The following is a 24804-nucleotide window of genomic DNA, read 5'->3' as shown; positions in this document are numbered from 1 at the left end:
CTGCATTCCCGTACCGACGGCGTGAATATCAACCCGTTCCGCCCGACTTCACCATCAGTTCTTACCGCAGGCGCAAGCGTTCCAGGCTTCGCCGAAGGCGACGTCGACTCTTATGACCCCAATTGGCAAAATGTTTACCTACGCAGCCATGCGAAGACCCCCTTGAACTCTCTTTCGACTACGGCGACGTCCGATAGGTCAGCGTTGCTTCCGACCCTTCCCGTACCATTATAATTATCGCCGCACACAGTGAAAGTGTCTAGAATCACCGAAAAGCAGCGGAAAAGGTTTCACACCGCAATATCCAGCGTCCGAGAACGGCTGGAATGTGCGAAACTGTAAGCGAATTACTATTGTTTCCGCCGAGAGGGCGACAGCGTTCTGCCGGCAGCGACGCGCGAAAATTATCAGGAAGGCATACTAGGCGGCCTAAGAAAAGATGATGAACGGGGCTATTCGGGCAGCCCACATAAACGACGCGCGGAGAGGGAACGTGAGGCAGCGGTCAGGCGCGAATAGCCTTCCCGATCAAACTGTGAGACAGCTCGGGCGTTTTTGCTTGTCTTTTGCCGCTTTCTCTCTTCTGCTTTTCGTCGCTGCCGCTGTGAGCGGGCGGCTTCTGATGGGCGCCGTCCTTAGCCCCAATTCGCAGAGGCCCGTCTAGAGTGCGTGGCGAAAGAGACCTACCTCGGAACGCGAGGCAAACAAAGCGGGCATTTTTGTTAAAGCGCTCTTCGCACGCAGCACGGACAAAGGCCGCGGGACTGTTTTCACGCGGAAAACACACAACGCCGAAAACGCGAACAAGTCGGCCCGAAGCAAATGGCACCAAAGGGGCAAACAAGGTCCTCCAGGCGCCAAGAGCACTGAAGCGTGCACGCTGCAGTGAGCACAAAAGTGGCCTCAACCAGGAGCGACGTCACCGAAGGAGCAGTGCGCGTGCGGAGCGTGTGGCTCCACTGCCGGCTGCTCGGTCTTTTGTTCGTCAAACATTGAGGTCTACAAGTTTCGAAATGCAACTTCAAGTGTAACTTTGTTTCCTTGTACGTTCCGTCGTGAGAGCCTTGCTCGGTTGACAGTGGGTAAAGCGGCACCAGAGACCACGTTCTGACAAGAGTAGCGCGCTGTAAAACGCTGCAGGTCGAAGCTTGGCACTTTTATGGTATAAGGAGAAGTGGGAGGTATATCGCAATATATACTAATTATGGTCTACTTGAGCTGCTTGAGAGACTTATAATCGAAGTTTTCTGGTCCCTTTTTTTCTTACTGTAGCAAGAAAGAACGCTACTGGGGAGACAATTACGCTTGATCTGAATGGTTGCTACCGTAATACTGATAGTTGATGGTTGCTACCACTGCTATCATGCGGTATTATTGAATTCCACATACCCGCTACGCGATGGAAATAAAACTGCGCTAAAAAGGACAGGACGAACGGAAGAAGACACAGCACACAGTGCAGACTAACGGACTGAGTTTATTTCCACGCTCATATATACAAATATCATACACACGTGAAAACAAGAAAAGATAAAAATACAAGACTAAAAGTACGAACCAGCAAAAAAATACAGACACATTCACCGTGACACGCATGCCGTCTCCAACAGATTATTGCCCATCAAGAAATGCAATTTCTTTGCTCAACAACGAAGTGAATTAAGCAACACTAATGTATACATGACCCACACGCACAATTTCGCGGGCTTCTATTATTTCCCGCATGAGCGATTCACGGCTCCTGGCGAGCACATCATTGTTCTTAAATATGGAAAACAATAACAATCACGGCGATGAATGCCAAGATGCCCGTTGATTGAGTTACTCACATTATAGTTGTGCTCACAAAGTCAATCTTTTATACATCTGATAGTCTTCGGGGGCACAAGAATGGTGTTAGGAACTCGATCAACGGGCATCTTGGCACTCATTTCGGTGATTGTAATTGTTTTCCGTTTTTTAAAGAAAAATGAGGTGCTCGTCAGGAGCCGTGACGCGCTCACGCGGGAAATAATAGAGGCCCGCGAAATTGTGCGTGCGGGTGATGTATGCATTAGTGTTGCTTCACTATCGTTGCTGAGCAAAGAAATCGCATTTCTTGATGGGCGATAATCTGTTGGAGACGGCATGCGTGTCACGGTGAATGTGGCTGTATTTTTCTTGCTTTGTCGTACTTTTCGTTTTGTATTTTTAATCTTTTCTTGTTTCCACGTATCTACATGATGAAATCTAAGGTTTGACGAAAATTCGTCTGGTCGGGTGAAAGATACACAGTTGAAGAAAGTGGTTATCGCCGACCAAAGGCTTAGTTAAAAAGGACGTCTTTTTAGCCTTTTTAACCAAGCCTTTGGTCGGCGATAACCACTTTCTTCAACTATGTATCTACATGATATTAGTATATATTAACGTGAAAATAAACTCAGTCTGTTACTCTGCAGTGTGTGCTGTGTCTTTTTTCCGTGCGTCCTGTCCTTTATAAGCGCAGTTTTGTTTCCATCATGTCAGCCCAACTAGTCCGTTAGATTTCTTTGATGAACCTGTTACACCCGCAGCTGACCCTGGGATTGCCAGCAAGTCCATCTCACAACCAGCAACTGCCGCAATTTGACGTAAAAATCTAGGTTGCCTACTTATCGCCCTCTAGATCGCCCACAGCCCCACCCCACCATGTAACTGTAGCATTCTTTTTTATCCCCAAGCGTGTGTGCCCATCTTTTAAATCGGAGAGATGATGTCGGAGGCCGAGCTGGGACGGGTGAGTGAGCGCAGGAGGTGGAGAGGAGGAGAGTGCCGCCGTGGAGGGGGAAGTACACGCGCGGTTCAAGGTCAAATCGGGCGCGTATCAGCAATAAATCACAAGGAAAATCGCAGCAATGCACTGTCCTGCGCCTTCCCCGGAGGATACCACATGAATATTGTCACCCTCAGACTGAAGGTTACGCCGTGGGCCCGTGGACAGCCAGCCGCCGATCACGTGCACACCGCTGGAGGGGGGCATACCGCACCAAGCGCTGGTACGAGCTTAACAAGATGGACAAATGTCGCGGGCTCGGTGTGCCCAGGAGGCTTGCGTGTGACCCTTGATCACTAAATGAAACGTCAGTATGTCTTTTCGGCTTTATTTACTCAGCTAGATGCAACTAAATACTGATTTCAGCTTGGGTTTATACATTCTTATTTCGCGTTAACCGTACGGCAAAAGAGCGCACAAATGACATATACGTGCACTTAAAAGCTTCTCCGTGCACAATTCGCAATGTTTATGTTTTAATCCGCACACGAACTGTCGTCACCAAAGTTACACGGTGTGCCAGATAAATGCGCGGAGCTCTTTGTTAGTGCTCATTGATAAGATATGGGTTAGAAATAAAATTCGAACGTGCCCCTAAAAGCTGATATGCTGCCTCGCCTTTTTTGCGGTCATTCTGATAAGTTAAGTGACGAGATTCTTGGCTGTGAAAAAAAAAAAAAAAAGAAACGTTTAGCCAAAGCTGCAAAAACATTCAATGAACCTTGGCAAGGAGCATCTGTGACCATGAGTGCTTAAAGCGTATTTTTACCAAGCTCCCTTTTCCATAAGGCCCGTCGAACGATAAACGCATAGAATGAGCCAACGGCTCAATCGACGATGTTGTCATCACCACGAAACGGAGACATTCAATCATTTTGGAACACTGACCAAACACAAGATTGCGTGAAAAAGCGTCCACAGGGATCTTTTTTTTTCACAAATGGGCCAATGCAGTATTTTCTGCGTACCGTAATGCGCGGCCGATAGGGGCCTACTGTACTCTGAGCCGTCAAACGATGCCGCCATTATCGTTCGATTGCACCCTTTTAAGCAACTAAACTGAGCATTTATTCCTTAACGCCTGGGTAGTAAGTCCGCTTGCAGCCCACTCTGTTAACTGATTAACATCGACTGCAGCAATTAGGGTGGGCGACGTATTTCAACCGCATACAGACCACAAGCTCCGCCATTGCTCGTAAGAATATACCATATTGGAACTGCTGAGGCGGTTCAGCTACTTTAACTTGATACGCAATTACGCCAGCAAACCGCCGCGGTGGCTCAGTGGATAAGGCGTTCTGCTGCTGAGCACAAGGTCGCGGGTTCGATTCCCGGCCGCGGCAGCCGCAAACAATCAATTAATTACGCCAACAAAAAAATGCATGGTTCATCCTTTTCCTGGATAAAAGAAGGGTGCAATTTGATATTTTACACAAATCTAGCTTCACAGCCAACGAAGAAAATTATTTTAAATCTGAATATTACACCGGTTATCAGGCCCCTTGGCGTCACTCAGCCGACTAATATGTATTAATGTATAACACAACGTATAAGTTACCTGTACGACTTAAAATAACCTCTGCCAAGGAGAAAACCCGCACACTGCTGAAAAAGAAAGCAAGCAATATATTCGGCCCACGGAAGAGAAGCCTTAATTTTACACTTAGAAACAAAGGGAACGATGCTAGCCATGATAACGCAGGCGCGTCAGCATCTGACCCACAATGCCACTCACCGTCGTCGCCGGTCATCTCCTGGAGCATCTTGAAGGAGCGCGAGGGGATGTTACCTCCGCGGTAGCGTGGGTTGATAGTCGTGTCGTCCAGCTCTTCCGGGTGATTGCAGTACTCGCGGATGTCTGCGTATACACGGTAAAACGTGTTGCTGAATTGGGTTAGCATTGTTTTCCTTGGGAGGTGAGGGGGTTGGGGGCATATTTAATTTGGGGGGCGAGAGAAGTGCGTTGAACGAGCTTCGTGCGAAAAATCACTAAGCGGATGACCAAGAATGCGGCGCAATTCAAGATAAGCAAAGAGGGGCGCATGCAGGAGGCGTAATAAAAGCGCCGGTAGTATTTACACTCTCTTCGTCGTTCCCGCCTTAGCAAGTGTGCGCTAATTCGAAAAAAAAAAAAACAAGAATGAAAGAAAGCCTTGTCTTTTTTTTTTTTTTTTTGCGCAGGAGGATTTTGTTAGCTTATGCCAAGATAGAATCAACCGAAGTCAGAAACTTGAACCCAGTATGATCCAGTCTGAAATCTGCCGAATCAGCGGAACTGTGGTTCTGTAATGTCGGCTCGAATGTAAACGGGCACTCGGCCGAGAACGGCTGTGCCCTCGCCGTGCAAATTCTACGGTTCGCGCAAGAGAAACCGCCAGCTAAACGTCAGCAGCGCGAGGCACCCTCCTCTCTATCTCCCTAGCGGGAGAGGAACCCGCCCCTGCGAGACCACTGCACCTTCTATCGGGGGGTCGGGAACCTAGAGTTACTTCATATGCTCTCTAACTCTCTGAGAGCCTGCTCCTATCCCTGCGTGACGCACGACGTACAGCACACAGACGAAAAGGCTCGACCTACAACAGCTCCGCTGAAAAAAAAAAAAAAAAAAACCCATAATATTCGGCTGCGGTGATACTACAAAAAGCGGCCGAGTTAGCAGTGAGAAAGCAGGATTAGTCGAGGTCAAATTACCGCAAGCCGGCAGCTAAACGGGCTTAAATGCTTAAGTTGTGAAAATACACACAACGGACGCCGAAATACAGGCGTTGTGGCTGCTACAGGATCGCGGTGTTAGCTCTTCTCGCTTCCAGACAAGTTTTCCGTAAATGGTGCAAACAGAAAAGGTAAATATAAGGCTAAATGTTAAGAAGCACGCGTACGGTTAATGCGGTTGTTGATGAAAACCCCTGCGTTACATCGAACACCCTCAGAAAGTGTCCACAAGTTTGGTGGCGTCGAGGTTAAAGCAAGCCTGCCAAGCCTGCCAAGCATGTCAAAGCAAGCCTGCTAACAGTAGCTCGCTACCCTTCCGAATATGCGGTGATGTACGTGCGCGTATGGCAATATCGAATAACCAATAACAGACGTCATTCGTTCCATGGGAGCGCACACAACAGGGAGTTTTAAACTATGCATCTCTGTACGAGGCCCGTATTGCAAGCTGCTGAAACAAGGTTACGTATATGACCAGCACATCACTGCAGTGGCCTGAAATCTTGCATGTCTGCTACTTACACCAGGATGGATCCCCCGCATAGACAAACTTTTCAAATACTCACACTAGAGCACGAAATGCGCCTTGACTGAGCAGTCGTGTACCACGAGCTGAAGTGATCTCTGTCAGGCATCACAAAATCATGAGCCCCAGGAAGGACCTTGCAATAAATGCGTAATTATGAAGCTTGGGTAGAGAATACCTGCTGACTTTCCGTGTATCGCTCACGCTGAAAGCGCTTGCACGGGTCAGAGTGCTAGGCTCTAGCCCTCCTGTTGATGCATGACCCAGTTCTATAAAAAATTAGCAGTGGCTTAGCTCCGCTATGCCAGGATATGCTTTCCTGGTTGTCTAGGATTACCTTGATTATCATGTTTACTGCTGCTTCAATGACACACACACGGTATACGCATTATGCGACGCATGTATATTTATCAAGCGGCTACGGCGCAGCGTCACCAATCGGGAGAGCTAAGCTGGTTCCACAGGCGCACGCCGGTGTTGCTGCGACGGACGAGCCATCGGTTCCACAACCGGCCACCCCTCGCATGATCATCAAGTGGACCGGGCCGCCACGTGCCGAGCTTGCGCAGCACGGCTTTCCAGGAGGCACGCGAAAGTGCTCAACCTCGGCCAGTGAGCTCACGCTACAAAAGTGGGCGAACATTTCCGGTCATGCATGCTCGCTCCACATTGCGATCTTTGCTCTGACGGCAACGTCGAACGATATCTACAAGCATACTCCTTCCTTGCACTGATGACATGTGACCAACAGCGCCATGGCATTTTCGTGCCAGAAGTAGAGCGTCGACGATACTTCAGCGTTTTTAAAAGGCAGAGAGCGAAATGTTTGGTACCTGGAGGTGGTTCCTGCTGCTGCTGCGGAGGGTAGTAGTATTGCTGCTGCTGCTGGTACGGTGCCGGCGGGTCGTCGGCTCCGGTCATTTTTTGAAGCACCTGGAAGGAGCGCGACGGAATCTGGTCCCGCCGCAGCCCGCTGAACCGCATCTCATCCTCCTGGCGGGGCTTGGGCGGCGCTGCTGCGAGAAAGCACCTGGCTCAATGCCATGCACGGAGGCAGGACTAAACAGAGTGGCTAAACAGCTAGTTCTCTGCTGAGCGTTTGTGGAGCGACTTGACGGGTCAGATGGGCTGAGTGGTTGCTGAACAAATATGACTGAACAGTGAGCGAGTAAATACGGGGGATTATAACGGCGTGGAAGCGAATATAAATCGAATTGGAATTGGGGCTGGGAAATACAGGGAAATAGCTGTTTGGGGGACAACAATGTGAATGTGAGCGGCAATTGGAGTTCTCTCACATCCGACGGAGGAAGATACAGTGACGCATCGACGCCTTTATCTTTTTATTCTTGACAATGGCACATGATTTATTAAAGAAAAGCTTCTATGACTAGGAACCGTGATTTTATGGCGTCAGCGTGCGTGCAGAAAAACGCAATGTGGGAAAGCCAGCTAGCAAAGACCAAGCTTTACGCCAAAGCGAACGCATATCGCCCCTCACGTCGGAGCGGAAACTTTCCTCTAAGAAGTGAGAGTCATGGAGCCAACAACAAAAGCAAACACATATCGTCAAAGTAAACACATATCGCCGCTCGCCTCAGAGCTATGTGCCCGTGTGAATGTATGACGTAGTCCGTGACATAGCGTGCGCCTGATAAGGCGACCGAGCACGTGCTGGAAAACGAACGGCCCGGTGTGGGTGGTATTCGAACGCGGTCACCGGCACAGTCGCACGTCGTTCAAAACGGGATTTGGACCTGAAGCTTATACGCCTCACCACTTGGATATGCATTTCGAATGGATTAGTAGTAATTAAGAGGCACCATTGTCGAGATCAGTATTGTCAGAACAAAAGTGCGTGAGTGTATGTATGCGGATTTTTTTGAGCAGGAGGGTTGTCAACGCTCAAGCGAAAATTTTATCGTACCTTTCAGCTAAATGTTATTTCACCTCTATATCCGTGCTAAAAAGCTTCGCTGCTCATCCACTTTCGCTTGGTGGTAATGGCGAGGTATTTTTTTATTGAAATATAAGTTACCTTGGTATACGTTAAATTTATCGGTCCGTTTCATTGGGAATTATTATTTACCGAAGAATTCTGGCTAATTAAACACAGAAATGCCAAAGTTGGTACTTGGGCTGATTGGTACATATTAAACGAAAGAAAATTACACCGCAAAGAGGTAAGAGCAGAACAGATGGTAGACAAAAAGTGCCTTGTCTGTCTAGCAGCTTATTTAGTGGCACCGTGCATATGTACCTGCCTTCCTGGTCCTTCCTTCGTCTTGAGGAAACGCAAAGTTTTCGCCTGAAGTCTAACTCAAAATGAACTTTCGTAAACTGGCTAGATAACAATTTAAATTTTCCGCCCCTCGCCATCATGCAATTCTGCTGACAGTCATAGCGAATTGGGAAAGTTTACATTCATTTTCTTGCCCAATCCCTTGCGTACACGAAGACAATGTGCTATTGTTTTTTGTTCTTTCGAGCACGTTGCAGCGCACACCTATATGCAACCGCGGGATTTCAGTCATGGGCATCTTTGGCTGTGAATGAAGAAATGGGCGCATAATATACAAACGAGGGGGCGTTCAACGATGGAGTGAGTGAGTGAAGAAGGGGAATAATTGCAGACAGATGAAAAGTAATTCGTACAACAGAAACACAAAAGAATGATCTACATATATATACTTGGGCCACTTAGGCACCGGCAAAGTGCTTAGAACCAGCGTTAATATATATAACCATATGTTTCCACAAAGTGGCTGTCCAGAAACTGTTATAAGCCTGCAGGCGGTTCTTCGACTTGGGATGAACGCACAAACTAGGGAGCCAGTCCCCACAGGACGGATAAAAAAGGACGTTTTCAAGCAAGCGTTTCTGAAAACGCGTTTGCCCCATAAGTTTACTCCGGCGTATCGTGTTTCCATCCAGTGCATGCAGAACGAACGTTGTATTTAAAGATGCTGATTTACAATATTAACGTAAAACTCCAGCCCTCGTAATAAGAAGCCCCCTTTCCTACTTCTGATTACCGCATTTCAGAAAAAAAATTGCCAAAAGGCCCTGATTGCAACCCGTTTTCCCTGCTTTCCGAGCATGCATTTCGAAAGAGAGAAAACAAAAAAACAGTTGCTCAACTTGGTTTTAACATTAAAAACATTTACACGGGTGAAAGCCCAGCATTATTCGAATTACGTCTCTCAAGTAGCTGTCACCTTTCCGGATTAAAATAGCATGCTCCCATCAGTATCGTCTACGTCGTAAAACGCTTAACAAAGACATAGCAATCGTTGCTTGTTATTCTCTACATCGTTAGGGACTTTTGGCGCCACTCGCAGCACACTCAGGTATCCGTTATACATGATCTCCCGAATATCGAGAAATAATCATGCGAGGCAGTTCGTGCGAGGCAATTCCAACACACAAGTACGTACTCACACAGAAGTGGAGAACCGTTCATTGAGATTAGAACTCACTCAGTCGTTATCATAGTTGTCCCTCTCAAGTCGCTCGATCTCCCATCAGCCGAGTTATCTATATAGACAAATATTTAGAGCTTCCGAAATCATTGATCTTTATATCAGGCGCGCGAGTTGTACACACCGACAAACGCCCCACGGAAAGGCTGAACAAAAGCGATCGCCCAGGAATTCGAATCGGGCTGACGGTAGCGAGGCGTTCACCGCATGCCCTAAATTTAACCCAGTGAGGGAACACTCCCGCAGCTTCGTGGTAGTAAACGGAGCCGTCCCGACGCACCCCGAAGATAAGGCAGCGGCACCAGGCGCGTTTCGTTGCGCGAAAAGCGCCTGGAGCCTCGGCGGGAGACAACAAACAAACGAAGGACGCACGCGGTCACAGGTGGGCGAAGGGCATGTACTCACTCCTCGTGTACGGCTCGTACGGCACCACGCGGACCAGCACTTTCTCCATGCCGGCGACTGAGATGCTGCGGCCAACTGCGACACCGTGCCGCCTCCGCAGCCAGGAAGAGAGCACTTTCGCTCGCGCGCGCTGCTATGCGCTCAGCGAGACAGTCCGTCCGCCGCTTCCTCCTCCCTTCGGCTATGTCCGACCAGAGAGAGAACGAGTTCCCGGTGTCTGTGTGTGTCGCCCAACCCCGCAGGTAGCCGTACTCGCCCCTTCTCTCTCTATTCCCCCCGCCGGGCATTCCCTCCCTCCCTCTCACTCTCTCTCTCACACGCGCGCTTTTTTCCGTGCACGTTCCACATTAGATCGCCGGAGCGGAATGATCTGACCTATCGGTTTGCCGACGCAACGCCGCCGCGGCTGCTATCCGTACCTCTCGCAGGCGCTATCGGTTTCTTTTGATCGCGAGAAACCGACGATGGCTTACTTACCTAATTGGAAACACAGAAGTAGAGGGTGAGTTCAACGCCAGCCAACTAATAGTAAATGCGTAGCATTTTTCATTCCCGTTAAGGAAATCCGGTCATTGGCTCGCACGACCAATGGCATCAATGCGTATGCGCAAAAACGCATGAGCGAGTTTGCAGATAAACCTAGATTTCATCAGCGCACTGCTTATCAAGTGAAAGGCTGAGACAGTGCACGACAGGTCCTCGGGCTTCCCACTTAGCGAGCAGTACTTTTCGTCACTTCATTACTTCCTTAATTGTCGCGGCAAGCCCAGGTCTTTTGGCGTAGCTGATTTCATAGACCAACTGTTATGTTGCTGCTCCTTAGCCAGAGCACTCTGCTCGTTTTTAAATAACAGTGGCCGTATAGGCATCAAAAGAAAAAAAAAGAACTTTGTTCGAAATGAACACGCAAGTAAACAACAAAATTCGAATAACCCAAGCCTGTGGTGCTACTTCGGCATGCAACGCGGGCATTTGAATTCAGTTATCTCATACGCGAATTTCTCATCAGCTAAGCTAGCTTATCATCTAAGTCCAGCATCCAATTTTGCAACATCATACTTTAAAAAAACAAATCCCGTTTTTGTTTCTACTGCTTGCCGAACAAGCTTCCGGCCAAGCGGTCCCTTGTGCCAGATGCGGTAAAGTCATGCGGCAGTCGCGAGCCCAACCGGAGGCCACTACTGTTGTTGGCACCATCGAAGTACATTAAAGTGGAAAGCTGCCTTCTTGGCTTCAGAATTTCCGTCGCGTCAACATACGCAATCCAGAAAAGGGATCGCGAGTCGAGTTATGCCCAGCCTGGCTGTTCCCTTGAACGAATTCGAGCGAGCCAAGGATTCCAGACTCGGCCAAATTACGCGCGGCACCTATCCATTCAGGACTAAAACTCCCCAGTTGCGATTCACTTCAACGTCTTTGTGACACTATTCTACTTCTTTGCTTGTTCCCGCAGTCACAACAAACATCCACTACGGCTCGGGGCTCTAGCGCGCGGAAGGAAAAATATCCCGCGCTAGCCTTGCTCCCTTCGCAACAGTAAGGAACGTGAGCGTGGTCAGTTGTGTAAGGCGTTATCGCTCGTTTTCGGTGAATATGCACCAACTTGGAAGAGGTTGCCCTTAGCGTAAAGGCTATGGAGCAGTGGACTAAGTAGAACAACACCTATAATGGTGTTGTTCTACGTACTCCCAGTGTCATATGATTCCCAAGGCACTCATATGACTCCCAGGCACTTCCAATGCCATATGACATTGGGAATTCCCGGGAGTCTTCGATAATCGTCCCGCTACTCCCACTAAACAAATAAACCTACGCTTTTAGACCTTAAAAGACCCAAAAGGCGCGATGTGCTAATTTGCCACACAATCGCAAAGTTATCAAAGACGATAGTCTTTCTTGGGGTACGTAAACCCGAAATTGTATGCCTGTTTGTCTGTCCGCCGATTAAGCCTTCCGACCAAAAGTTAAAGGAATACTTGAACAAGAGGATTAGATAGGCAAAACTTTTCTAAACAAATAAACCTGGAAACACACTCCATACATGTTAAAATTTTACAGGAAAAAATAAAACACTAGGCGTATTTGAGGCAAAACATTAATCCATAAGTGCTATTCGCAGTGCTATTGTGGTTAAACATACATCGCTGCTTGATTTTTGCGTTAGGAAATAAAAATAGAGACGAGTTGAAAAAAAAAAATGTTTTGACCCGAAAATACAAAAAGCGCTCGCGCGAGCATGGACCTCGCACCAGTTTTCCAAGTTCAAAAGTAACAAAAGGTTCCAGTAGATGGCGCGAACAGTTGAGCGCGGGAAAATTAAATTGATTTGAGCAACCCTCTACCGTGTTTATTGTGGGAAGAGCGTGAGAGCTGGGCGGGGGAGAAAAGAGAGGCATTTACGGGGCACGGGCGGCCGACGACGACATTTGCAGTGAAGTCAGCAGATACGCTGCCAATTTTTTGTTAAAATATTTTAATATTACGAAGTGTGGAGAGATCAACACTAATGCGTAAGAAGCGGACAACAGGACGCGTGGAAGGCAAGACTGATTCGCCTTAAACCTATAGGCCGGGAGTAAGTTGCCGACAGTGCCAAGACGCTGTGACGCAATGCTCGAATTGCCAGGAACGGCGAGTGGTAGAGACGGAAGAGGGTAAACGGTGCATGTCGGCTAACATGCTCACGCTGGCAGTGTCATGTTCGGTGAATTTCGCGCCACAATCTGGGAGGGCGAAAAAGAGGGCTACGTTCAGATAGTCAGTACTTCCGGCCACCTGTATAGCGGCCGGAAGTACTTGTTCACCCGAAAAAGTTTTAATTAGCTGCATCATTTCGTTCCCCATCAACATAATGGGAGTAAACACTTCTCATACTCGGTTTTCAGAGACCATTTATATTTGATACGAGCGTCTGCTGTTCCCACTTTCAAGACGGGAAGTAGGGACCATTTTGTATACGCATATACAAAAACTGGCCGATAGAGTTGCCGAACTCATTCTGCAACACGATTAATCTAAATATACCCGCCGCGGTGGCTCAGTGGCTAAGGCGTTTCGCTGCTGAGTACGAGGACGCGGGTTCGATTCCCGGCCATGGCGGCTGCTTTTCTGATGGAGGCGAAAAACAGAAACACCCGTGTGTTCGAGATATAGGTGCACGTTAATGATCCCCAGGTGGTCAAAATTAATCCGGAGCCCTCCACTATGGCGCGCCTCATCGCCTGTTAAGCGTCGGCGCATTACACCCCACAACCAATCGACCAAACATCTTGCATAAGTGGCCGCTTTTCTGATCGAGGCGAAAAACGGAAACGCCAGAGTGGTCGAAATTGCGGCGCACGTTAAAGATCCCAGGCGGTCGAAAAAGAAAATTAATCTGGAGCCCTCCACTACGGCGCGCCTCACCGCCGGTGTAGCGTCGGCGCTTTAACCTCACAATCAATCAATCAATCAATCAATCAATCAATCAATCAATCAATCAATCAATCAATCAATCAATCAATCAATCAATCAATCAATCAATCAATCAATCAATCATCAATCATCAATCAATCATCAATCAATCAATCAATCAATCATCAATCAATCATCAATCAATCATCAATCAATCATCAATCAATCAATCAATCAATCAAATATCTCGCCTAGCATGCCGGGTTAAGAAAGCTATGGAAAATGCCGCCAGAAAATTTGTCAGAGTGAGCTGCAACGCTTTTCCAAAGAATTATTTTCGACGAAGTAGGAGTAGTTGGGTTGCAGGGTTAGAACATCAGGATCTTGACGATGAAGAAGCCTCTTGAGTTTGTCGTGCCTTTCATTAACTGCACAGGTACAGTGACGCGCTCTATCACAAGCACTCTTCCTTTTTTGTCTTTCGTAGCACGTCGTGATTAAGTGGCTACGATGATGCTGTCGTAACGCTTCCTCAGCTTCCGGCGTACGTACTTTGCGCGGAAGAATAAGCGCGATTCGTGTACTTGAACTCCTTGAACGTACTCCTATACTAGAGTACAATCCAGCGAAACAGCTGTACACCCGCTCTAATGCTGATATCACATTTTTTTTCGCTAACAAACCTCTACAGTAGTGACAAGTTTAATCTCGTCGAATACCATAGCCCATCATCAATAATTCAATACTTGATTTAAAACTAATAATGTAGCACAACCTCTCCCATGGCCGGAGGTGGTTTCGTAGATAGGGCTATAGAGCGAGTTGTAACGCACTAGAGTAACACTAACCATGCCGTCAACAAGGCAAATTCGACGAATAACAGCAGTGTAGACACTACTATTCGACTCAAAAGTGTGATCTGCGTTCCGGCACTGCGCAGTGCAATTCGGTGCTTGTATTGTGTGGTTACACGCGCAGACCGAACATTTAGTCAAATCGTATGCCCGACATCGGCCCTCGCCAAAAGTTTATCATGAGCTGCTTGGATTAGCCAACTGAGTGCACTGCAGCGAAGCTGAACCACACGATGGCTTTACGGCGAAGATACCTTTCTGGGGCGTCTTGCGAGAAAGTGTGCTGGAAAGAAAAACTGCAGAGAGGGAGAGGGAGAGCTGCCGAAAGAGGGACAGCTTCCTAGATTACGGATTAAGTACCGCAGGGTTCGGAATGTGGGCTGTGTTGCGCCGATGCTGCACTGCAACAATGACCTTGGCCCGAGATGGCGATCAGAAACGCCCTGACTACAGCTCTGCTGGCGGTCTTATTGATATTCCTCCAGATACGGAAGCGGCGGCGGTATTGTCGAACTGCTGATATCCACGCCCGGCACGTTCCCGCTTGTATAAGGGGAGCCGACAGAAGCCAACGATCCGGCAACGCTCGCACACAACGCATACTCTAATATTGATGACCCAGTGACATATATACTCGCGCACTCTAATTCTGAACTTATTGATACCAATAGGGTGATTAGTGTTCCTTTTTATTGTATGTGCATAAACAGCTGAACGCTACTGCTGTAAGCATTCAACAGTGCGTATACAGGGTTCCATTGTTTTTGAAAAAAAAATGACAAAAATAATATTTTAATAGCATTTATAATTCTCAAATAATAATAATAATATTAATAATAATAATAATAATAAAATAATAATATGGTGTTTTATTTCCTATCCCTATAAAGTGATGGAGGAGACTGTGGGAAAAGGCTGCCGACAAAAAGCAGCTTGACAGAAGCCCACAGCCTCCTCTACATGGGAGTCGACAGAGCAACATGTGCAAGAATTAAGAAATTACACCACGTAATAAAATGAAGTCACACACAGTATACAGGGCATGTTATGAATAATAAAGGTAGTGTAATGTTACAGTTATCGAACACATATACACTTGAGAAAAAAAAAACTATACATATACCAATAGTGCCAATAATGCGCGACAAACTCTTTCACATTGAAGAATAAAAATGCGCGGCTTTTGCGATGTACAAACCAAACCAGTACCGTCACAACAATCGTGAAAACAATAAGAGGAATAATTGATTGATTGATTGATTGTAGGGTTTAACGCGCCGACGCAACGTAGGCGATGAGGTGCGCCGTAGTGGAGGGCTCCGGATTAATTTTGACCACCTGGGGATCTTTAACGTGCACCGAAATCTCGAACACACGGGCGTTTTTGCTTTTCGCCTCCATCAGAAAAGTGGCCGCCACGGCCGGGAATCCAACCCTCGACCTCGTGCTCAGAATAAGAGAAATAAAAAAAAAGACCAGGGTGTACAAAGGGTATATAAAACTACTGACACCCACAGCAGTGTGTGTGTCCATATCTCTCACGTCCGTGTTTCTTATTGCACAATCGTACTAAAGTCATGGATTACCAACGTTCTCGTAATTCTACTCTTGTTAAGCGTTGGTAATGTTAGCACATGAGTATTTACATACAGCCAATTCCCTCTGCAGCCGGGGAATACATACGAACGCAATGCCCAGCAGTTAGTCTCTGTGGTAGTATATTTGTTTCGCAGTAACATACCTAATCAGACGCATTAATAATTTCTTCTCGCTAACACAAGAAGAATAAAAGAACGTCAGCATATCGGCCCACGCGACCCACATGGGGATCCGAGCACGCCAACAGGCCACCATCATGGAGATCGAATCAATGCGGTGTCTGGCAACAACGTGGGAGGCTGTGTATTACTTTCTATCAAGCCTGCGTAAGCCTATCGCGTTGGGAATGCGATCGTGTCCTCTCTGTTCGGACTGCTGCCAAAACGGGGACTCTCTTTTTCCGTGCAACTCCAGTTCTCGGCGTGCCCCGAGGGCAAGTTGGCAAGTATGGCACATTAATATATTATTAGCGATGAGTGTACAGCGGAAGGCGTTGCGAAATGCCACCCGCCTCGCATTGTCGGCTTTATAGCACCACGAAGCACCACGTGGCTGCGTGCCTGGATAGCAGCTCTACACCGGCGCCAAGGTTACACGACGCATCACGGAAGAATAATTGGCGAGGCTCGCGATGTCATTTCGGGACGAACTCTGGAAGCCAACTTATTTTGCTGTTACTTTATTTGTATTTCTCTCATCCTCAGGGGGGAAAGTGTTTCCAGGATCGGGACCATGTCACCCGCAGCGACCTCTCACTGCTCTGTTCGTTTGCGAAACTGGTAGTAGCGTTATAGAAACCGTTCAAGGAGGTGATATCCAATGAGTTACAATGTACTACATCAAAGAAGCCGCATCACCTGAGATGTAGTGTTATCGTGTTATTAAAAAAAACGCAAAGAACAAAATAGACCGTAATAAACGAGCTCCGCGCATAAAATCTTCTCCCTTCATTGAATTCACCGAAAGATGCTAATGAGCAAATACCTCAGTCGGTTCTTTTCAGGGAGCAAGAAAGCTGTTAAGGCTGTGCGAGGACGCAAACATGACAGGTTATGTTTTCTCAGGTTTATAGGCGGCATGGTCTGCAAACTTACATAACAACAAAAAAAAAAAATCAGGCACCTGTCCGTCTAAAACGACGACGATGGTTGAACGCGAAGCTTTTTCGTGACGGATATTCGTCGCCTTTACACGGTGGGTGCAGGATGTTTCTAATTTTGCCCGTCCATGCACCCCTCTCCAAATCCGAACCGCTTCGATGAGCAATCGCATAGACGCCGGCTTCATAACGTCAGGGACCCAGGTTCGATTAGCGCCACGGGGAGCGTTTTTTTTTCTTTCACTTTACCCGTTTTCGCGTTGCAGACGCCATCATTAGGAACACTAAAGATTCACTTTAAAAAAATCAAACAAAACTGCCCTTGAGCTGTGAGGGCGGTGCGTAGTGGAGGTCTGGGATTAATTTCTACCACCTGGGGATATTTTAAGTGCACCCAAACGTCGACACACAGGTGGTTTTCGTTCCCAAAGAAATGACGGACCCCGGAAACTCGTCTTCAGCAGTGCTAGCAAGGCCTTATCCGCTGAGCTAACGCGGCGGGTAAAACCCGACCTTACTATTGTGGTAGTATGTATACAACGTAGTGCGAATCGCAGCAAGGCTTTCTATTCTCGCATAGGTTGTGTTTTGCCGCTGCTTTTGCTTGAGGCTAGTTCACAAATCACCGGAGTTTTCGGAGACCCTGTTAACGAAACTAGTTATGGAAGCAAAAAGTTATACTGTGCGTTGCATTGCGCGGCGTGAGGTAACTGGGCTTGTCTGGGCATATGATGATTATTATTGGCCTCCCTTATCATCGGGGTGTCAGCACGTGCCTCCGCTCGCAATTAGGTAGAATGCATCCACAGTAAATGCTACCGTTCCCATTTTAGTACTCCTATCAACGGCTAGCTTAAGTAAGTTTATGTCTGTTAACAAAATGTGGTAGCTGTTTAATGCGATATTTTATCAATATCCTAAATCCACTTTGTTCCCCTCCGCGGCTTTCGAGTTTACGTTTTGCGTATTATCCTTAAATCCTACAGGGCTTTAGAAAGGCGAACATTTCGCTTCATAAATTCGCACTGCTACTATCACATGCCACGAAAATTTGGAGGATAATTTCTGTTCGTTTCCATCTGCCACACATGCTGCCTCACCATTCGGTGCATGCATATATATATATATATATATATATATATATATATATATATATATATATATATATATATATATATATATATATATATATATATATATATATATATATATATATATATATATATCTATATATATATAGAAATAAGGGTTGGCAGTCGAGAAAACCTCGGAAAGCAAAGGGGAGGATGTGGTAGATCATTGAAACATATTAAGAATTTGGAAAGAAAGAAAGAAAGTGAAGAAAAAATGCCCGCCAGGTGGGATCCGAACCCACGACCTCCAGAATACCGGTCTGGTGCGATAACCACTACGCTACCGGCGGGGCGATTTTCCCATTCACTTTCTGGGGTATTTATGTTAGGTATGTTTGTTTCCTGTGCTTGGGGGTGGTAGCCAGCGCCATTCGGACTAATCGGGGTGAAGGGGACCTTCTTTTTAACCCCCGGGTCGTGACTCGAGTGTCTACGACATGTCCAGAGTGGTCGACCAGCTTTGAACCCTCTTAAGCTCCCTTTGGCTTAATATATAATATATATATATATATATATATATATATATATATATATATATATATATATATATATATATATATATATATATATATATATATATATCTATATATATATATATTAATCCGTGTGTACACAGGAGCAAATTTGAAGAACAACGAGTCCCGACATAGGTTAGACTTAGGAAGGGGACCTGCGAGGTGACATCCCGAAGCAATGTCCCCATCGTGACCTCACCGATATCACAAATGGTGATCATCGTGCAATGCCACACGGCATGCCTACCTATGTGTGGAATTGAGTCACAATTGGTACCCTATGATCAACACTTTTCAGCGCGAAAAATTTCTAATAGCAGGACAGGGCAGTCGCCAGTCCTTGTACTTCCCGACCTACGGTTGATGAAAATTTTCGCGCTTAAAGGTGTAGGGATGCTTAGCTCAAAGAAAATCGTGTCAAATTGTCAAACCCTGTGGTCGGCGTCTTTGTTGACCTACACTGTTTTTTACTAACTTCCCCTTATTGGTCATTCAAGCATGTTGTCGGGAAAAATACTTGCGGGACATTTTCTGGGTGTACCTAAAAAGCATCTGTTCTCATAATCAATATCGGTGCCGGATGCCTACTGTACCTGCCGACATTTTTTGCCCTTTTGTTACTCTTTTTAGTCTATATTTTACGTATTGCTTGATCGTCTTGATGACCTTTTCTTCTTGGATTATATTCCCATACGTTATAGTCAACCTTATTGCCATTCTCGTCTCAAAACGTACTTTCTCCTTGAAGCGCACTTTCCACAAAAAACAACCTTTACGTCGTGATTTTATGACTTGAAACGACGTGCATCCCTTACCTCCCTGTACTGTGGCGTTGGTAGTTTTGCCTCACTTTATACCAAAGGGCCCACCGCTCTTCTGCTGCGTTTGCAAATGTGAGTCTGCCCAATTTCCTCGCACAGCTGCGTATTTTTTGCTCACATATACCGCTCTACGTTGCATTGTAGCCACATTTCGCCCTTTTTAGGCTGCTCCACGTTCGGTTTTAGGCAGTACTTTTCGTTCATTATCCACGCTCACAAATGTTTGTATTCAGTTGCTATTGATAGTTCCCTGTGTTGCATTGCCATTCAGTCGGCAATAATGTCGTTAAGAAACCATTACCCTAGCATTTTTTTTTCTTTACTCAACCAAACGCATCGCACCACTTGCAGTCAGAAAACTCAAGCAAGCCAACATGGCGCCAGTGTGAAATCCTCAGGTCATTTGCGAAAGAAAGCGTCTTATCGGGCATCTTTGTCTGCCGCAGTGCAAGACTATGATTTCGATGATGACGCATATGTGGGTGCAAATATTGATGGCGTTGCACTGACAGTCAATTAAATGGACGCTACATGCAGGACAAAATAAAAGGGGTGCATTTATGTCAATTTTTCAGAGTAAAGTTTATGGCCTTCTCCCACCACACCAGTTGCTGCTTTAAGAGGAAAGATTGCTACGCTAGAATTCAGACCCAGATTGAAAGTTTTTATGCTACTTTGGGTGGTTTCTGGCAAATGTGCTCAACCGGGGTTGCCAAATCCTTGTCTGGTGATGAAATGCTGTTTGTGTCCCAGGGAGCCTCACCTCTCTCCAGTAGAGCCTCCTCTGGTATCCGGCAATGTTATAACAGGACCAGGCAGTATTTCGGACCTGGTGATGTTATGGAGGGCGGTACCTGAGCATCGTTCAAAAATGCTCAGAATGTGTGGCACCCTCCAATGATGTGCACAGTTTGTGATATCTAGGAAGCATTGCTTTCTTAAACTTGAGCTGGCGTGTCCCGCGGGGCGCAGCAAGGTTTCTCTTCTTTCACTTCTCTTTCATTGTTCTCCATTCTTTATATTTTGCATATTGCTGACTGAGGGAGAATGTGCCAACTGGAGGTGCATTATACAATGCCAAGTACACATGCAGGTTTATGACACGACTCGTGTATGCAACGCACAAGAAGCGTGGCATACGGAGTCCTTGTGCTGGGAGCTGAAAGGTATTCCCTTGCATAGTATATTCCGAACGTGTGCATGTTATTATCACCAAAATGACAATCTCCTTCCGAGGGGCTATAAGCTCACAGCTTCACTTTTTACATTAACAGCATCGTTTCTCGCTAAGGACTGCAAAAGCCTCAGAACGCTCGATGGCGTATATACAGTCGAAAACGGGTATATCGAACACAGATATATCAAATTATTGTCTACATCGAACAGTCTAAACATCCCCTTGGAAATCCCATGCAAAAGTTTAGCGCTGTTGTACGCCTGTTCCGAACTCCCGATCACGGGCACATTCGATACATCGAACGCTGCGCCGCAAGTGCCCCTGCAAGTGCGCCTCTCCTGATGGGTTGGATGCGATGCTGATGACTCCTCGCGGGTAGGGTGGCTAGAAGCACATGAGCTCCTTCTAGCCACCCTGCCGCGGGCGCTGCCGCGCTCGGTGATGGCGTGCTGAAGCATGGAGGAAGAAAAGTTTGTTAAAGGCAATGTTTCAACACCTTCACATGCTTCAACACCTGCTCGCAGGTGTTGAAGCAGGTGTTGAAGCATTGTGTTGAAGCACATGCTTGTGTTGAAGCACATGTGTTGAAGCCATGTGTTGAAGCACATGTTGAAAAACATGCTTCAACACCTGCTCGCACGCTAGCATGAATGGCAGCCGCATGGCGGTGAGAACGCGGGGAGTGATTGGGCGCGAAGGGCAATAAAGGAGGAGGGTGAACCGACCGGAACGCTCGGATTCTTGCATTTTTTCTGCGTGCTTGAACGGTTATCAGTGGTGACTCGCGCAGGGGGACTTATGTGGCGTGGTGCGTGTTTGTCTTGTCCGCGGCACGCGTTTCTGAGCCATGGTCACGGAAAAACGGAAGAATTTGGATTTAGTTGGAGAGTATTCAACAGGTACAGGCCGGTGAAACGATGTCGACTGTATTTATCGCAGCATTTTTGAGCGCGATAGTGCGCACCAAACCTGACGTAAAGGCGAAAACAGCTCGGCCACGGCCCGGCCGATCCGGACCGTGTTGTGTGCAAAGCAGCTTTGTTTCGCTGCTACAGATCAGAGGCCTTCGAATACCGAAGACGACGGTGCTGAGTGCCTCGAGAATTAATTGAGAGAGCTTTCAGCATTCTCATGCGCCATTCCGAATGACACAACGGCATACGAGTTCGTAAGGGCTGGCGACGATGTGCAGGCTTTGGCGGACATCACCGATGCCGAAGAAGCGAACCTATACTAGCGGCCCTGACGACGCTCCCAGTCGCCTAGTGCAGTCGAGCTTGCGTCAGTGTTCAGATTCGCCACTGTTGTGGCACAGTGTACAACGCGGGTTGTACTACGCAGTGTACAACGCAGAAGAAAAGACAAGCCGATCTCACAGACTTTGAGCCGTCTCAACTGCTCAAACGACGCCGCCCGGCGCCACCATCAGGGACGCGCAGACTCTTCTGCCTGCAGGAACTGCTCGGAGCCCGAAACAATGGACCATGTCCACCGCATCTGCCCGCAACATGTCGCAGCGAGGTCACTCATGGAAGCGGCATACCGACGCCTGGGGCTGCCAATCGCCAGCCTCAAGGTGCTGCTCTTCCCGAGGGGCCCTGACCTGACGAGAGTTTTGGACTTCCGGAGCCTTCTCCACTACAGCGAGGCCACGGAACTGAACCAACGCCTCTAGCCACTCCCGTCTAGAACCGTTTCAACTACTTTTCGTTATTTTCTCTACTTTTAATTCTTTTCTTTCCTTCCTCTCACAATCACTGTCCTCCCACCTTTACCCCCTCCTCCCCTCTCACCAAGCTAAATGCAGGTGTGCCATTAAACGGGCACAGGAGCCCACTGAGCCCAGCACTCTTTCCCAATCTCCTCTGCTGTTTCCGGTTTGATAACAGCTTCGCGGTACGGGCAGCTCGCGATGATGATAATGAAAAACTTTTATTTAGTGTCAATCAATGGGTTTTTTAAAAGCCTTGCTAGGAGTCGGCCAGTATCCCTTGGGGACTGGCGGCTGCCTGCAGCTTGATTGATGATTTTCCGTTGGGCTTCTATAGGTCTCAGCTGAGATCAGAGCCTCCCAAGTGTCTATGGTGTGTGTGCCGTTTGATATTTGTGGGCACGTCCATATCATGTGGGCCATGCTTGCCAGGCTTTCGTAATGTTTGCATTTGGGTTCAAATTGACCTGGGTAGAGTTTACTAAGCAGCTCGCGAAAGCGAGAGCAGACGACGGGAGCAGGGTTTGGGTTCGCACAGCACGGCGGTCTTCGCGCTATGTCTCAGCTGCGATGAATTTCACTTCACTTGGATAAGTGGCTGCAGTGGTTTGACAGGTGCCTCATTGTTGCGTGCCGGGTTGCCGGTCGCACTCGGCAAAACTTGACGAAGCTGCCAACGCGCACCTTCTGACCGGCAGACCGATAAGGATGGAAAACCACTGCGCGGAATCGACACGATATCGCGGCAAGAGGACGGCAGCTATGCTCACCGACTACGCCAATTGTTAACCATCGGATGTTGCCTTCGAAGGAACATTAGACCACAAAGGAAACGGCAGTAGAAGAAACGCTGCGAAATCAGCTGTAGTTCACAGGTTGCAGAAGAAGACGCCGTAGCGACTGCGCCGTGTTGCCAGCGTAGCGAGGCAGCCACAGTTCAAAGCGCCGCAAAAATTATCCGTGGCATTTGGCCGGATTTAGCCACCGCAACCGTAAAAAAACTGAGCAACACTGTCTTATGGGCTCATTAAAAATGGCGTCACTTCCTACACACTTTTTGCACAGCATTGGGATTCTGAGAAGGGGGGGGGGGTTCCTCAGTATTTCTTCCTCCATGCCTTGGCATGCTAGGTGCCTCTCCTGGGTATTCTTTCCTCCATGGTCGAACCGTTTCATCATGAACCCGTTACCGCTATTTCTTTTTTCTGTTCAGTTCCGGTTCGGGTTCAGCGTTCTCTAAAACACCGGTTCGGGTTCGGGTTCAGTTCCGGCAAAAATACCGGTTCGCTTCCGGTTTTCACTTTGGTTCAGTTCCGGTTCGACATGTAGTTGAGGTCGGAGAGGCAAAAAAAAACGCCCGCTTTGTATTTCTATGAAAATGGCCACGATACATAACGGCCAACTGCAGCAAACTGTCAACTGCAAAGACCAGCTGTTCCAACTACCAACTATACGTACTGCAAGCTTCGCACAAATAAATGGAGAGGTGGCTTTTATAGTGCGAATGGCTCCCAGCCGAGACGAACGGCGGTCAGACCCTGCAGGGCGTATTTTGTTTTCGACAGATTTTGCAGAGATCCCGGGGGAAGGCGGTAGTAACGACTTCACAAAGTGCTGTATTTAGGGCCTACAGACCCTGACGACAGACCGCAAAACACGGCACAAAATCTCATGGGTCTGTTTACCTTCGTTACACACATGCATTGATATGTTATTTATTTATTTATTTATTTATTTGTTGGTTTGTTTCTTTGTTTGTTTATTAACAGCGGATGGGCTGTAGCTGCTCGTAATGTGTAGCGCGTAACGCGTAACACGTTAAAAATACCAAGAAAGTGCCGAGCGCTCGTGAGCTCGTGCCTCGTGCGCTCGAGCTCGTCCCGGCACGCACAGTGGCCTTAGCAAAAAAAAAAAAAAGGCGAAAACCCCGAGGAGTGCCTCGAGTTGCCTACCAACCAACAATGCCAAAGCTGGCGCTACACCTGCTCCACGGAACCTCGACGCGACTCCAGGAACGCCGCGCATGCGTCGTGCACGTACGCGGCGCCACTGCGCCCCAGCTTCCGTCAAGCGCGCCAACGCGCATGTAATGCTTGGCATGAGGAACACGGTGATATCGATGCTTATGATGATAACTACTACTCGCACAGTGCAAAGCGACGGCGGAACATGTAAATAAACAATTTAAAACTTGTACAAATGCGTGGTGATGTGTCCTTCAGCGCTCGCGTAGAAAGAAATCATGCAGCTTCGTTATGGTTCAAGCCTTGCGCGGCTCAGTGCAAGCGTCGCCGTTTTTTTTGTATTTATTTTTTGTTTGTTTGTTTGTTTGTTTGTATGTCGATCGACATATCTGACTAAGTGGCAACATCGTTTCACGTCCTCCCCGTGAAGCGGCAGTTAGGCATCACGTATTTACTGCGCACAGGGACAAAAACGCTGCCAGCGAAGCGAAAGAAGCGTCGCTGCGCGGTGTACGTGACTCCCGCTCCGGCAGCTCCGGCACACGCACGCAGCGCAGCAGTGGCGCGGAGACGGAAGCGGATTAACGGGGAGCGGCCGTTGCGTTACGCAATCGCCCTTTAT

The 24804-nt window shown here is 47.6% G+C and overlaps 1 protein-coding gene across 3 annotated transcripts in view; it reads right to left on the bottom strand.

Annotated features, from left to right (window-relative positions):
* Window positions 1-24804, bottom strand: part of LOC144145292 (uncharacterized) — a 165982-nt gene that overhangs the window by 10755 nt on the left and 130423 nt on the right. For 2 of the 3 annotated variants that reach the window (XM_077676844.1, XM_077676861.1), the window contains exons 6-7: window positions 6863-7045; window positions 4527-4649 (exon numbers count right to left, since the gene is read on the bottom strand). In XM_077676844.1, the coding sequence (XP_077532970.1) occupies window positions 4527-4649; window positions 6863-7045 (306 nt within the window). The remainder of the gene's footprint in view (window positions 1-4526; window positions 4650-6862; window positions 7046-24804) is intronic. The other variant, XM_077676853.1, reaches the window with a different exon arrangement.

The sequence above is a fragment of the Haemaphysalis longicornis genome, unplaced genomic scaffold (genome assembly GCF_048455015.1).
Source record: "Haemaphysalis longicornis isolate Haplotype H1 unplaced genomic scaffold, Haemaphysalis longicornis Haplotype H1 scaffold_1, whole genome shotgun sequence".
Lineage (NCBI taxonomy): Eukaryota > Metazoa > Arthropoda > Arachnida > Ixodida > Ixodidae > Haemaphysalis > Haemaphysalis longicornis.
This window is presented reverse-complemented; position numbering and strand designations above follow the sequence as displayed.